The sequence below is a fragment of the Scyliorhinus torazame genome, chromosome 7, assembly GCF_047496885.1.
Source record: "Scyliorhinus torazame isolate Kashiwa2021f chromosome 7, sScyTor2.1, whole genome shotgun sequence".
NCBI lineage: Eukaryota > Metazoa > Chordata > Chondrichthyes > Carcharhiniformes > Scyliorhinidae > Scyliorhinus > Scyliorhinus torazame.
Window position 1 is genome coordinate 305,999,275 of NC_092713.1, and position 13,224 is coordinate 306,012,498.

At 57.1% G+C, this 13,224-nt stretch overlaps 2 protein-coding genes across 2 annotated transcripts in view; one reads left to right on the plus strand and one right to left on the minus strand.

The window, feature by feature from the left end:
- Positions 1-13,224, minus strand: part of LOC140427153 (calcium/calmodulin-dependent protein kinase type II subunit alpha-like) — a 304,280-nt gene that overhangs the window by 22,999 nt on the left and 268,057 nt on the right. The window contains 2 exon segments of the mRNA XM_072512706.1: positions 9,355-9,397; positions 11,293-11,376. Of these exon segments, the coding sequence (XP_072368807.1) occupies positions 9,355-9,397; positions 11,293-11,376 (127 nt within the window).
- LOC140427154 (uncharacterized) overlaps positions 9,095-13,224 on the plus strand; it is an 86,788-nt gene continuing 82,658 nt past the window's right edge. The window contains exon 1 of the mRNA XM_072512707.1: positions 9,095-9,206. The gene's annotated coding sequence lies outside the window, so the exon portion shown is untranslated. The remainder of the gene's footprint in view (positions 9,207-13,224) is intronic.

The window sequence follows — 13,224 nt, forward strand, 5'->3', positions numbered from 1 at the left end:
CTCCCCCCCACCCGACCGGAACACCCGACCGCAACACCCGACTGGATGGCTAGCCGTCGCTCAGCCCCGAGGTTCGAGTCACGCGATGTGGAGGCGCTCCTGGAGGCGGTGGAGCAGAGGAGGGACGCCCTGTATCCCGGGCACGGCCGCAGAGTTGCCCCACGCCACAGCCGGCGTCTGTGGAGGGAAGTGGCAGAGGCCGTCACCGCTGTGGCCCTAACACCACGGACAGGCACCCAGTGCCACAAGAAGGTGAACAACCTCATCAGAGCAGGCAGGGTGAGCCTCCCCCATATCCCCCCTCCCCCATATCCCCCCTCCCCCATATCCCCCCTCCCCCATATCCCCCCTCCCCCATATCCCCCATATCCCCCCCTCCCCCATATCCCCCCCTCCCCCATATCCCCCCTCCCCCATATCCCCCCTCCCCATATCCCCCCTCCCCCATATCCCCCCTCCCCATATCCCCCCCTCCCCCATATCCCCCCTCCCCCATATCCCCCATATCCCCAAGTGAATCCAGCCCTAACCTTAACCTCTGCAATGCACGCGCAACCGATGGCGTGCATTCATATACCTGCCTAACACTGTTGCCTTTTACCCCTGCCACCACCCCCCCCCCACAGGAGAAGCGCGCACACAACAATAGGGAGCATGTGAGGACTGGAGGAGGGCCCGCTGATGAGAGGCCACTGACCGTACACGAGGAAAGGGCCCTGGAACTGGCTGGCGGACCTGAGGACCGGGAGGTTGCTGATGCAGAGGTCGGGGACCCACGAGCAAGTGAGCCACCAACAGCCCGTCCCCATATCCCCCCTCCCCTATATCCCCCTCCCCCATATCACCTGATCACTGCCTGATGTCTAACCATGCATGCTTCATTGTGTATCGCAGGACCAAACGTCCAGGCACCCATCCCCGCAGATGCACACCGCCCGCAGGATGCCCCTCGGAGACCACAGGAGACGGAGAGACCCGCACCCTCCAGCATGCGACGCCCGCAGGATGCCCCTCGGAGACCACAGGAGACGGAGAGACCCGCACCCTCCAGCATGCGACGCCCGCAGGATGCCCCTCGGAGACCACAGGAGACGGAGAGACCGGCACCCTCCAGCATGCGACGCCCGCAGGATGCCCCTCGGAGACCACGGGAGACCCGGACCCTCCAGCATGCGACGCCCGCAGGATGCCCCTTGGAGACCACAGGAGACGGAGAGACCCGCACCCTCCAGCATGCGACGCCCGCAGGATGCCCCTCGGACACCACGGGAGACGGAGAGACCCACACCCTCCAGCATGCGACGCCCGCAGGATGCCCCTCGGAGACCACAGGAGACGGAGAGACCCGCACCCTCCAGCATGCGACGCCCGCAGGATGCCCCTCGGAGACCACAGGAGACGGAGAGACCCGCACCCTCCAGCATGCGACGCCCGCAGGATGCCCCTCGGAGACCACAGGAGACGGAGAGACCGGCACCCTCCAGCATGCGACGCCCGCAGGATGCCCCTCGGAGACCACGGGAGACAGAGAGACCCGGACCCTCCAGCATGCGACGCCCGCAGGATGCCCCTTGGAGACCACAGGAGACGGAGAGACCCGCTCCCTCCAGCATGCGACGCCCGCAGGATGCCCCTCGGACACCACGGGAGACGGAGAGACCCACACCCTCCAGCATGCGACGCCCGCAGGATGCCCCTCGGAGACCACAGGAGACGGAGAGACCCGCACCCTCCAGCATGCGACGCCCGCAGGATGCCCCTCGGAGACCACAGGAGACGGAGAGACCCGCACCCTCCAGCATGCGACGCCCGCAGGATGCCCCTCGGAGACCACAGGAGACGGAGAGACCGGCACCCTCCAGCATGCGACGCCCGCAGGATGCCCCTCGGAGACCACGGGAGACGGAGAGACCCGGACCCTCCAGCATGCGACGCCCGCAGGATGCCCCTCGCACACCACGGGAGACGGAGAGACCTGGAGCAACAGAGAGACGACACCCCCGTCACGTGCGGGAGCGACCACCCAGCGATGAGGGGGGCAGCCACAGGCCCCCGTCACATCCGAGCCAGGACACCACTACCCAGGACACCACTATCCAGGACACCCCTACCCGGGACACCACTACCCAGGACACCCCTACCCGGGACACCACTACCCAGGACACCCCTACCCGGGACAGCACTTCCCGGGACAGCACTACCCGGGACAGCACTACCCGGGACAGCACTACCCAGGACACCCCTACCCGGGAAGACAAAATACCGGACAGTGACTCAGAGTGGATGGGTGGAGACGAACCCCCACCCCAAAGTGCCATGGACTCAGAGTAGGACGAAGAGCACGACACAACGTCACTGCTGTCACCAACACCCTCCACCATCGCAGAAACACTCACCACGGTTGGGCACTTTAGTGATGAGGCGTCTGGTACACTCACTGGTGCGCACAACACAGCCGTCCCGGTACAGCAGGTGGAGGTAGGAGCAGCAGAGGGACCGGGCGGTCGGAGGGCAGCCCAGGCCAAGCGAACATCTGCCGCCCAGATGGATCCCGGGTTCCTGCAGTTACCACACCCACACATAGATCCGATGCAACCACCGACACGGAGACGAGCGAATAGGGTGACGGGTGGCTTGCGGCGGCTGCGGTCGCAGGTGGAGGAGTCCACCCGCGTCCAGGAGCTGGGAGTGGTCCCGGTCATGCGTGCCACCCAGGCTGACACCGCACGGGTGGCGTCCGCGGTGGAGGCAATGGGTGCGACGGTGTCAGACATGGGGAACGGTTTGCGAGGCCTGGGGCCTTCCGTGCAGGCGGCGTCTGTGGCCCAGGAAATGGCTGCCCTCTCACAGGAGGCCATGAGCCAGTGCCAGCGCCAGATGGCAGAGGCGCTCAACGCCATAGCCCAGTCTCAGCAGGCCATGGCCCAGTCTCAGCAGGCCATAGCCCAGTCTCTGCAGGCCATGGCCCAGTCTCTGCAGGCCATGGCCCAGTCTCAGCAGGCCATCGCTGAGGGCATCGGCGCCAGTGGCCATGTGCGAGCCGGCGTCGCACTGTCACAGACAGGGTTCGACAACCCCCTGGGCTCCATGGCTGCAAACCTGCAGACCCCTGTCGATACCAGCACGGGCCTCCAGGACTGGCAGCGCCAGATGTCGGGGGCGCGTCGGATGGCCAGTCCGTTCGCATCCCCCACCCATGTAGAGGCCTGGGGGCCATCGGGCACCCCGAGGGAGGAGGAGGTGGTGTGGTCCGTCCCGGCTCCCTCTGTAGGGGAGGTCCCGGTACACCGCAACACCTCGGACTCCCCCCCTTCCGTCCCAGGTGCATCGGGTGGGCAACGGGCAGGACAGGCTGGCAGCTCGCCATCCCAGTCGCCCGGGCCGCAGCCTGGCCCATCTAGGCCAGGACGCCCCAGGAAACGGCCGCCAAAGGGATCCAGTGTCAGAGGGCAGGAATCACAGGAGTCCACCTCCAGTTCTGCTGTACCGTCTGGGGAACCACGTAGACGTAGTCAAAGGGCCCGTAAGGCCAAACAATTAGACACTGAGTAAGTTGGCACGGGTGCAGGGCACAGATGAGTTTTAGGGGCTAGGGCACGTGCATGAACTCCTTTGGTTATTAAAGTCAATGTTACACCTACCGAAGCTGCCTTTGTGCTCTGTCCAAAGTGTGCGGGCGTGTCATGTACGTTGAGCGCAAGTGTGTGTGTGACGGGTGGTCTTACCTCAGCCCCAGGTGAGTCTGCCCCCTTCCCCCTGGGCCGCCATCAACATCCCCCGGGCAGAGGACGGGACCGTGCGCTGCAGTGTCACAGCCGCATGCAGGGATGGTCTGGGTGGATGGTGGTACTGTGGCCATGGGTCAGACATAGTCCAACGATGTAGAGCCAGGAGCTCATCGGAGGCGGGTTGTCATCATCCTCCATGGCCTGCGATAGACACGCGTCCACCCGCAACTGGGTGAGCCCGGCCCGTTGTGCCGCCGGTGGATCGGCAATTGGGGCGGGGTGGTGTGCATGCGGGTGGGGTGTGTGGGGTTGGGGAGGGGGGTGAGGGTGCTGGGTGGGTGGATGGGTGGGGGGTGTGGGTGGTCGGCTGTTGTCATGGTGTGCGGTCTGTGGCCATACTACCCGATTCCCACGCCCATCTAGTCAGTGAAGCGGGCGTCTATCAGTCTGTCCCGTGCCCGCTGGGCCAGCCGGTAACGGTGGACAGCCACCCGCCTGTGTCTACCCCGTCTGCCCTGACCATTGCCCCCATCTCCCTCATCTGGGGAGGACTGGGCCTCTTCCTGCTGCTCCTCCACTCCGCCCTCCTCTGCCTGCGGCACATCGCCCCTCTGCTGGGCTATGTTGTGCAGGACGCAGCACACCACAATGATGCGGCCGACCCTATCTGACCGATACTGGAGGGTGCCCCCAGAGAGGTCCAGGCACCTGAAACGCATCTTCAGCACGCCAAAGCACCTCTCGATCACTCCCCTTGTCGCTACATGGGCATCATTGTAGCGGTTCTCCGCCTCATTGCGTGGCCTCCGTATAGGCGTCATCAGCCACGATCGCGATGGGTAGCCCCTGTCGCCCAGCAACCAGCCCCTCAGCCGGGGATGGCGTCCCTCGTACATGCCGGGGATGGATGACCGCGACAACACGAATGAGTCGTGTACACTGCCTGGGTGACGGGCGCAGACGTGCAGGATCATCATGCGGTGGTCGCAGACCAGCTGTACGTTCATTGAATAGGTCCCCTTCCTATTAGTGAACACGGCCCTGTTCTCTGCAGGTGGCCGCACGGCGACGTGCATCCCATCGATCGCGCCCTGGACCATGGGGAACCCGGCAACGGCAGAGAAGCCCACGGCCCGGGCATCTTGGCTGGCCCGGTCCACGGGGAAGCGGATGTAGCGGTGCGCCATGGCATAAAGGGCATCTGTCACTGCCCGGATGCACCGATGTCTGCGATATGCCGGACAGGTCCCCACTCGGTGCCTGGAATGACCCCGTTGCATAAAGGTTCAGGGCCACCGTAACCTTGACGGACACGGGGAGAGGGTGTCCCCCGCCAGTGCCACGCGGTGACAGGTGTGCCAGCAGGTGGCAGATGTGTGCCATGGTTTCCCGGCTCATCCGGAGTCTCCTCCTGCATTCCCGGTCCGTGAGGTCCTGGTATGACTGCCGGGGCCGGCACACACGGGGACCTCTCGGGTGCCTCCGTTGCCGTGGGGCCGCGACGTCCTCCTCCCCCTCCTCGTCCTGTCGGTCAGGTGTCCCTCCAGCCTGGGCGGCTGCCGCCTGCCCCTCTGCGGCAGCCTGCGCCGCCTCTCTGGCACGCTCCTCCTCCTCCTCCTCCTCATCCAGGGCAACATAGACATGAGCGGCTGCCACCACGGAGGCCAACATCGCTGGATGGTCTGAAAACATGACGGCCTGGTGGGGGGAGGGGAACGACGACATGTCATCATTGCCCATATCCCCTCCTCCCCCCAGCCAGGTGGCCTGGACCGCATGGGTCCAACTGTTGGAGGCTGGCACCTGGCCAGGTGGACCAACTCATTTGCCCTCCCATCACCCACCCCGGCACGGACCCCCTCCCCAACCCCCAACCTCCACCCCAGCACGGACCCCCCCCCCCAACCTCCACCCCAGCACGGACCCCCCCCCAACCTCCACCCCGGCACGGACCCCCTCCCCAACCTCCACCCCGGCATGGACCCCCCCCCAACCTCCACCCCGGCACGGACCCCCTCCCCAACCTCCACCCCAGCACGGACCCCCCCCCAACCTCCACCCCAGCACGGACCCCCCCCCAACCTCCACCCCGGCACGGACCCCCTCCCCAACCTCCACCCCGGCACGGACCCCCCCCCCAACCTCCACCCCGGCACAGACCCCCTCCCCAACCCCCAACCTCCACCCCAGCACGGACCCCCCCCCAACCTCCACCCCGGCACGGACCCCCCCCAACCCCCAACCTCCACCCCAGCACGGACCCCCCCCCCCAACCTCCACCCCGGCATGGACCCCCCCCCAACCTCCACCCCGGCACGGACCCCCTCCCCAACCTCCACCCCAGCACGGACCCCCCCCAACCTCCACCCCGGCACGGACCCCCTCCCCAACCCCCAACCTCCACCCCAGCATGGACCCCCCCCCAACCTCCACCCCGGCACGGACCCCCTCCCCAACCTCCACCCCAGCACGGACCCCCCCCAACCCCCAACCTCCACCCCAGCACGGACCCCCCCTCCCAACCTCCACCCCGGCACGGACCCCCCCCAACCTCCACCCCGGCACGGACCCCCCCCAACCCCCAACCTCCACCCCGGCATGGACCCCCTCCTGGCACTCCCCCGGAGCCCAGCCTACTCTAACCACCCCCCCCCCCCCCGCAGCACACACACACAAGCCGAGACACACCTCTCCTCACGCAATCAGTCTGCGGCCACGCCATTTCCTGCCCAGAGCCAACCCCCCAGGCCGTCACTCACCTCCTCGCTGGTCGGCGTGAGCCTGGAGCACGGGTCACGCCGATGAAAAGGAGGTTTGATTCACGTCAACGTGAACGGTCATCACGTCGACGGGACTTCGGCCCATCCGGAAGGGAGAATATCGGCAGGCCGAAAATCGGCTGCCTTGCGCAGACCCGTGACATTCTCCGCGGCAGCGGCGCCATTAACGCCCCGCCGACTTTTCTCCCTTCGGAGACTTCGGCGGGGGCGGGATTCACGGCGGCCAACGGCCATTCTCCGACCCGGCGGGGGGTCGGAGAATGACGCCCATGTTTCTGATTGAAAAAAAAAATGGGTTAAAGGGACAGGGGGAACAGGCAGAGAAGTGGATTTGAGGCCAGGAAAAGATCTGATTGAGTAGCGGAGCAGGTTTGAAGGGCTGAATTGCCTAATTTTGCTCCCAATTCCTATGTTCCAAGAGGAAGCTTGTATGGTACATAAACGTCATATACACCAGACAAGTGAATCAAATGTCAGATGGGGAACATTTAGGGGACAGCAGTCATTGTTTCATAATTAGGCTGGATATGGAAAGGACAAGAAGCAATCCAGAGTAAGAATAATTGATTGGAGGAGAGACCAATTTCAATGCGTTGAGACTGGGTCTGGCCCAGATCATTTGGAGGCAAAACGGTAAAGGAGCAATGTACTGTCTGCAAAGAAGGGAGAGTTCAAGTGCAGACAAGGTATATTCCCGCAAAGGGGAAAGGTAGGGCAAACAAATCCAGAGCCCGCTGATAACAAAGGAGATAGAGGTCGAGATGAGAAAGGAAAAGGGTGCATATGACAGATATCAGGTGAACGATACAATTGTGAACTAGGCTGAAGATAGAAGGTTCAGAGGAGAATTGAAAAAGCAAATACGAGAAGCAAAGAGAGAGCATGAGAAGAGGCTGGCAGCTAATCTAGGAGGGAATCCAAAATTTTCTATAGGCATATATTTAGTAAAACGTTGGTAAAAGGAGGAGTGGGGCCCATTAATAATAATAATAATAATAATAATCGCTTATTGTCACAAGTAGGCTTCAATGAAGTTACTGTGAAAAGCTCCTAGTCGCCACATTCCGGCGCCTGTTCGGGGAAGCCGTTACGGGAATTGAACCCGTGCTGCTGGCATTGTTCTGCATTACAAGCCAGCTGTTTAGCCCACTGTGCTAAACCAGCCCCAAAAGGGGATTTGCACATGGAGGCAGGGAACATGGCCGAGGTACTACGTGAATACTTTACATTTGTCTGGACCAAGGAAGAAGATGCTACCCAAGTCATGGTGAAAGAGAAGGTAGTTTAGAAATTTTCTTTGTTTCAAACTGTTAAGGAAGAGATATTGGATAGGCTGTCCGTACTTAACGTTGATAAGACACCAGGCCCGGATGAGATGCACCCAAGGATACTGAGGGATGTGAGGGTGGAAATTACAGAGGCACTGGCCATAATCCTCTCCCTTCCTTGGACTCAGGGGTGATGCCAGAGGACTGGAGAATTATAAATGTTACATCTTTGTTCAAAAAAGGACGCTGTTCCAAAAAGATTGCAAGTTTAAATTCAGTAGCTACAGGCCAATCAGTTTAACTTTCGTGATGGGGAAGCGTTTTAGAAATAGTGATTTGGGAAAAAATTAATACCAGTTAATAATTAACTTGTTAATTACTTGTTAGTGACTAATAGTCACTTGTGAAAAATGCATGTTAATAAAATAAAGCCAGCACAGATGTGTTGTCGGCAAATCGGGTTTAACTAACTCACTGGAGTTCTGTGATGAGATAATAAGAAGGTTAATGAGGGCAATGTTGGTGATGTGGTGTACATTTGATTAGGTTCTTCACAACTGACTTGGAACCAAGTTAGAGCTCATCGAATAAAAGGAGCAGTAACAACATGGATATAAAATTGTCTGTGTGACGGGAGAGAGTGGTGGGGAACCACGGTTGTTTTTTGGACTGGAGCCAGTTTTATAGCGTAGTTTACCCATGGGTCGGTGTTAGACCCCTGCTCTTCCTGATATATATTAGTGACTTAGTGTACAGAGCACAACTTCAAAATTCAGGGGCAACACGATCATGAGGGGCATAGTGTTAAACTTCTCGAGGACATAGAGAGGCTGGTGGAATGTGTGGACAAATGGCAGACGAATTGTAACACAGTGAAGTGTAAAGTTATTTGTTATGTGCGAGAGTCAACATAAAATAGAGGCTGTCATTCTAAAGAGGATTCAGGTGCAGAGACACCTGGGGTTAGAGGTGCAAGAATCATTGATGGTGACAGGGCAGGGCGAGAGAATGGTTCATAAATATGGGATTCTGGGTTTTATCGATAAGGTCATAGAGTCGAAGAGGAAAGAGGTGATGATAAAATAAGTGTTCCCTGTTTCTGTTTCAGATCCAATTAGGCACGTTATAGCCCTCAGGACTTAACATTGAGTTCAACAACTTTAAAATGTGACCTTCCTCCTCCATTTTGACCCCCCCTTTTTTAACATCCCATGCATTTTTTATATCTCAATGCAAAAACTCTCCCCTCCCCCTCCGCCCGCCCCCTGTCCCATTGCGCCGTCTGTCACTTGTTCTCAAGTTTGCTACATCTTGTTGGCCCAGCTACAGTGCAATATCCAACACATTTCCCCCCTCTTCTAATTCTGATGAAGAGTCAAACGGACTTGAAACGTTAACTCTGATTTTTCTCAACCTGCAGATGCTGCCAGGTGAGTTTTTCCAGCGTCCTCTGCTACTGTTTGAGATTATGATAGACCTGTTTTCACAAGTGATTTTACAAGTGTCGGGGCAGCTTGATGTGGAGACAGCTTTGATGCATTAGAAAGCAGAGGAAAGTTGCTGATAGGTTTGCCTTACCTGAGAAGTTTCGCGTGGCCAACATTGTGGTGAGGATCGCCCCCTGCAAACAAAGGGAAAGACTGGCCTTGAGCACAGGGTATTTGGACAGTACTGCAGTTTGATGTTCTGGTCTAACTCCAAGTGAGCTGGATTCATAACAAAACCAGTGTGAATGAGAGCGAGCACAAGTGGACAGTCTGTGGTGTACAAAGTTTGCTCTGGCATTTGTGAAGACCATGCCAAATGTCTCTTAATCCTGCCCAATTAGGTTCCCTGGACAGCACTACCGCTCACTCTCCTCTTATGGGACATGCAAGATTTTCTAAACTCAATTTAATGTAATTTAATCACTTGATGATCGTTAATCTCTGACACACCCTTGTCTCTGCTTTTTAACCTTCCTGGCATTTTAGAAAAAGTTTGTTTTCAGGATTTAGACATCGCTGGCTATCCCAGCATTCATTGCCCATTCCCTAATTGCCCTTGGGAAGGTGGTGGTGAGCTGCCTTCTCGAACTGCTGCAGCCTATGCGGTGTAGGCACGCCCACAGTGCTGTTAGGGAGGGGGAGTTCAAGGATGTTAACCCGGCAGCAGTGAAGGGACGGCGATATCGTTCCAAGCGACGATGCTGAATGGCTTGGAGGAGAACCTCCAGATCGTGGGGTTCCCAGGTATCTGCTGCTCTTGTTCTTCTAGATAGTTGAGGTCACGGGTTTGGAAGGTTCTGTCGAAGGAGCCTTGGTGAGTTGCTGCAGTGCATCTTGTAGATGGTACACACTGTTCATCAGTGGTGGAGGGAGTGAATATTGGTGGATAGGGTGCCAATCAAGCACCCTATCCACCGCTTTGTCCTGGATGGTGATGAGCCTCTCGACTGTTGTTGGAGCTGCACTCATCCAGGCAAGTGGAGAGTATTCCATCACACTCCTGCACCCTGAATCTCAACTCCTTTCATCTCAGCTTCCAATTAAAACTTAACCTGATCATTTACAATGTAACAGTGACTCAGTGCACTCTTTGAAATGCACTGCACAATGATAAATAAACACAGCTAGAAATTCGTAATGGCTAAACCGACTGTGCTAGACGATGCAATTTATAATTGCTCTCTATGGTAACTCCAGGTACAATAAACAAATGTAATCTATGATTGAAGAAAGGTGCGAGACAAACCAGGAAATTATAAACCCTGTCAGTCCAACATCTGTTGGGGGGGAAATTATTGGAATCTGTAATTAAGGGCAGAGTGACTGAACACTTTGAGAAATGTGAGCCGATTAGAGAGAAGAAACATGGATTTGCTGAGGGGCTGTCACAGCTAATTAAATATTTTGTGGAAGTTATTAAATTAGGAGATTGGTTAAGCAGTAGAAGACAGAGGGATTTGTACTCAAATTGGAGGGAAATGGCCAGTGATCACGGAATCATAGAATCCCGACAGTGCAGAAGGAATCCATTCGGCCCATCGAGTCTGCACCTATCTCCCCCCCCCCCTCCCACTATGCTACCGTGCCGCCTCCCATTCACACTGCCCCCACACCCTTTCTATATCATGCACACGAGGGTGCACAATTTTCCAAGTGGGTTTTTTCTATTTTATAAATTTAGAGTACCCAATTTTTTTTTTCCCAATTCAGGGGCAATTTAGGCGTGGCCAATCCACCTAACCAGCACATCTTTGGGTTGTGGGCGTGAAACCCACGCAGACACGCGGAGAATGTGCAAACTCCACACGGACAGTGACCCAGGGCCGGGATCGAACCCGGGTCCTAGGCGCTGTGAGGCAGCAGTGCTAACCACTGCGTTGCCGTGTCACCCATGGCCCATTGATTCAAGTTAAATTGAATTTTTCTGCTTTGACAGTTTCCTTCCTTGTAGCCCAGTGCTAAATGACCTGTGGACTCTCAGATGCTCACTTCACGCAGATTAGAGGATTGGATAATAAGATATACACACCTTCAGTTTCCTTCTTGCGTTGAATTTCTTCAAACAGTCGACCGTCTCTTGCCTGTGCATACAGGAGGCCACGGTAGCACGATGCTGAGGGATGAGAAAACAGACAGATGATTATTTTAACAGTGCACTAGCGCAAAGTTTCCTGAGGCAAAGGTAAATGTCTTATAATCGTAGCAGCATTTTTGAAGGACGTTCATGATCAAACCCCAGGTGGCATTTTCCAGCCCTTCCACCGGCTGGCTCGCCCGGTCCCTCTGAAGTGGCCTCACCCACCAGCCACTCATCAGGGACAATTAGGGACACTCAATCGATGCTGGGCCCAGTCAGCGACACCCAGATCTCACGGACAAATGTACATTTTTTTTTTAATGTGGATAAACTAAGAGGAACATTGTGGGGAGGCAGGTCACCTTGTGGAGTTCGAGGCGGCTATGCAAACGGAGGAGGGTGGGTGTGGTGGGAAGGTGGGGGGGTGGGGGGGGGGGCTGCAGCTTAAACACGGTGTGGCCGCACAAAGCAGGTCAAAGGTCAGGCTGTCGGTGTAGCTGGTGTGCGTTGTCTGACTTCACTTGGTTTTGGGCATGCAGGGAATCTCACGTCGCCTCATTTCTACAACCCCAGAGATCCAGGCGTCTCTCTGAAACGCCGGGACAGACTCCAGAAATCAGACGGATACATTCATAAGGTGCGCCTTTGTCTGATTTTCATTATCCGAACCTCTACCGGCCTGGACTCTGACTGATATTTCAGCCCGACGACAGGGTTTGAAAAGTCCCCCCCAAATTTGCGTGAGGCACTCATAAATCCATCCCGAGAGCTCCTTAACTGGCAGCGATAACCCTCGCGAGATCCACGGGGGCGGGGGGGCGGGGGGCGACCCGATTAATCTCCCCGAAAACCCCACGGGGCCCGTGGAATGCGGGCTCCCCCCTGCTGAGGGGCAGAGGGAGGCCTGGCAGCTGGGCCTCGCGAGCCAGTCAAGTAGAAGCCGGCCCGGATTGGGACCGTCATGACCGATAGTCTCGGCTGGGACTAATGCACAGTAAGCCGTGTTGCGCCCTTCCCGGGACTCCTGTGGATATTATACCGGTCCTTCGATTTGAAATGGGGAGCAGGAGGTGGCTGGTTCCCAAATCTTTGATAGCGATGGGGAAAGTGGAAAAGGCGGGAAAAAAACGTACAGGATACTTTGTCAATAGGGATATTGAATATCAACACAGGGAAATCTTAATAAACCTTTACAAATCACTGGGCCAGCCTCAGCTGCAGTGTTGTATAACCCTGGGCAGTAGTACTGAGGAAGGGTGTTAAGGCCCCTAGAGAGAGCACAGAGGGTGGGGTGGGGGGGGGGGGAGCGCAAGCAAGTGGGAGCGATTGGGGAAGCTGAGGTTTTTCTCCTGTGAGCAGAGCAGGTTAAGGTAAAATTTGAATGAGGCACTCAAAAATGATGAGGGTTTTCGAGGAAGCAAGTAAAGAGAGACTGTGTTCTCTGACCAGTAGGTCAGACATCAGAGGCTTTCGTTCTTCCAATAATTGGCATGAAACGTGGAGGGGGAAATGGAAAACGGTGCCCTGTCAAGGTGGACTGTTGGGGTCTGGAACAGAGGACCTGGGAAGCTGCTGGGATCAGATTCCATCGGAATTCTCAAAGGTAATTTGCGGGGCTAAGAGCAGAAATCTCCGGGTGTGGGACTGAATTGGTCAGCTCCGTCGAAGGGCCAACACAGGCACGATGGGCAGAACGGCCTCTTTCTGTTCTGCAGGATTCAGTCACGCCCTCAAATTCCGATCTCAATGCTTCAAACTCTGACCCCACGCCTCTCTTACCGTGTTGGCTGCCAATTAGGGGCTGGTTTAGCACACTGGGCTAAATAGCTGGCTTTTAAAGCAGACCAGGGCAGGCCAGCAGCACGGTTCAATTCCCGTACCAGC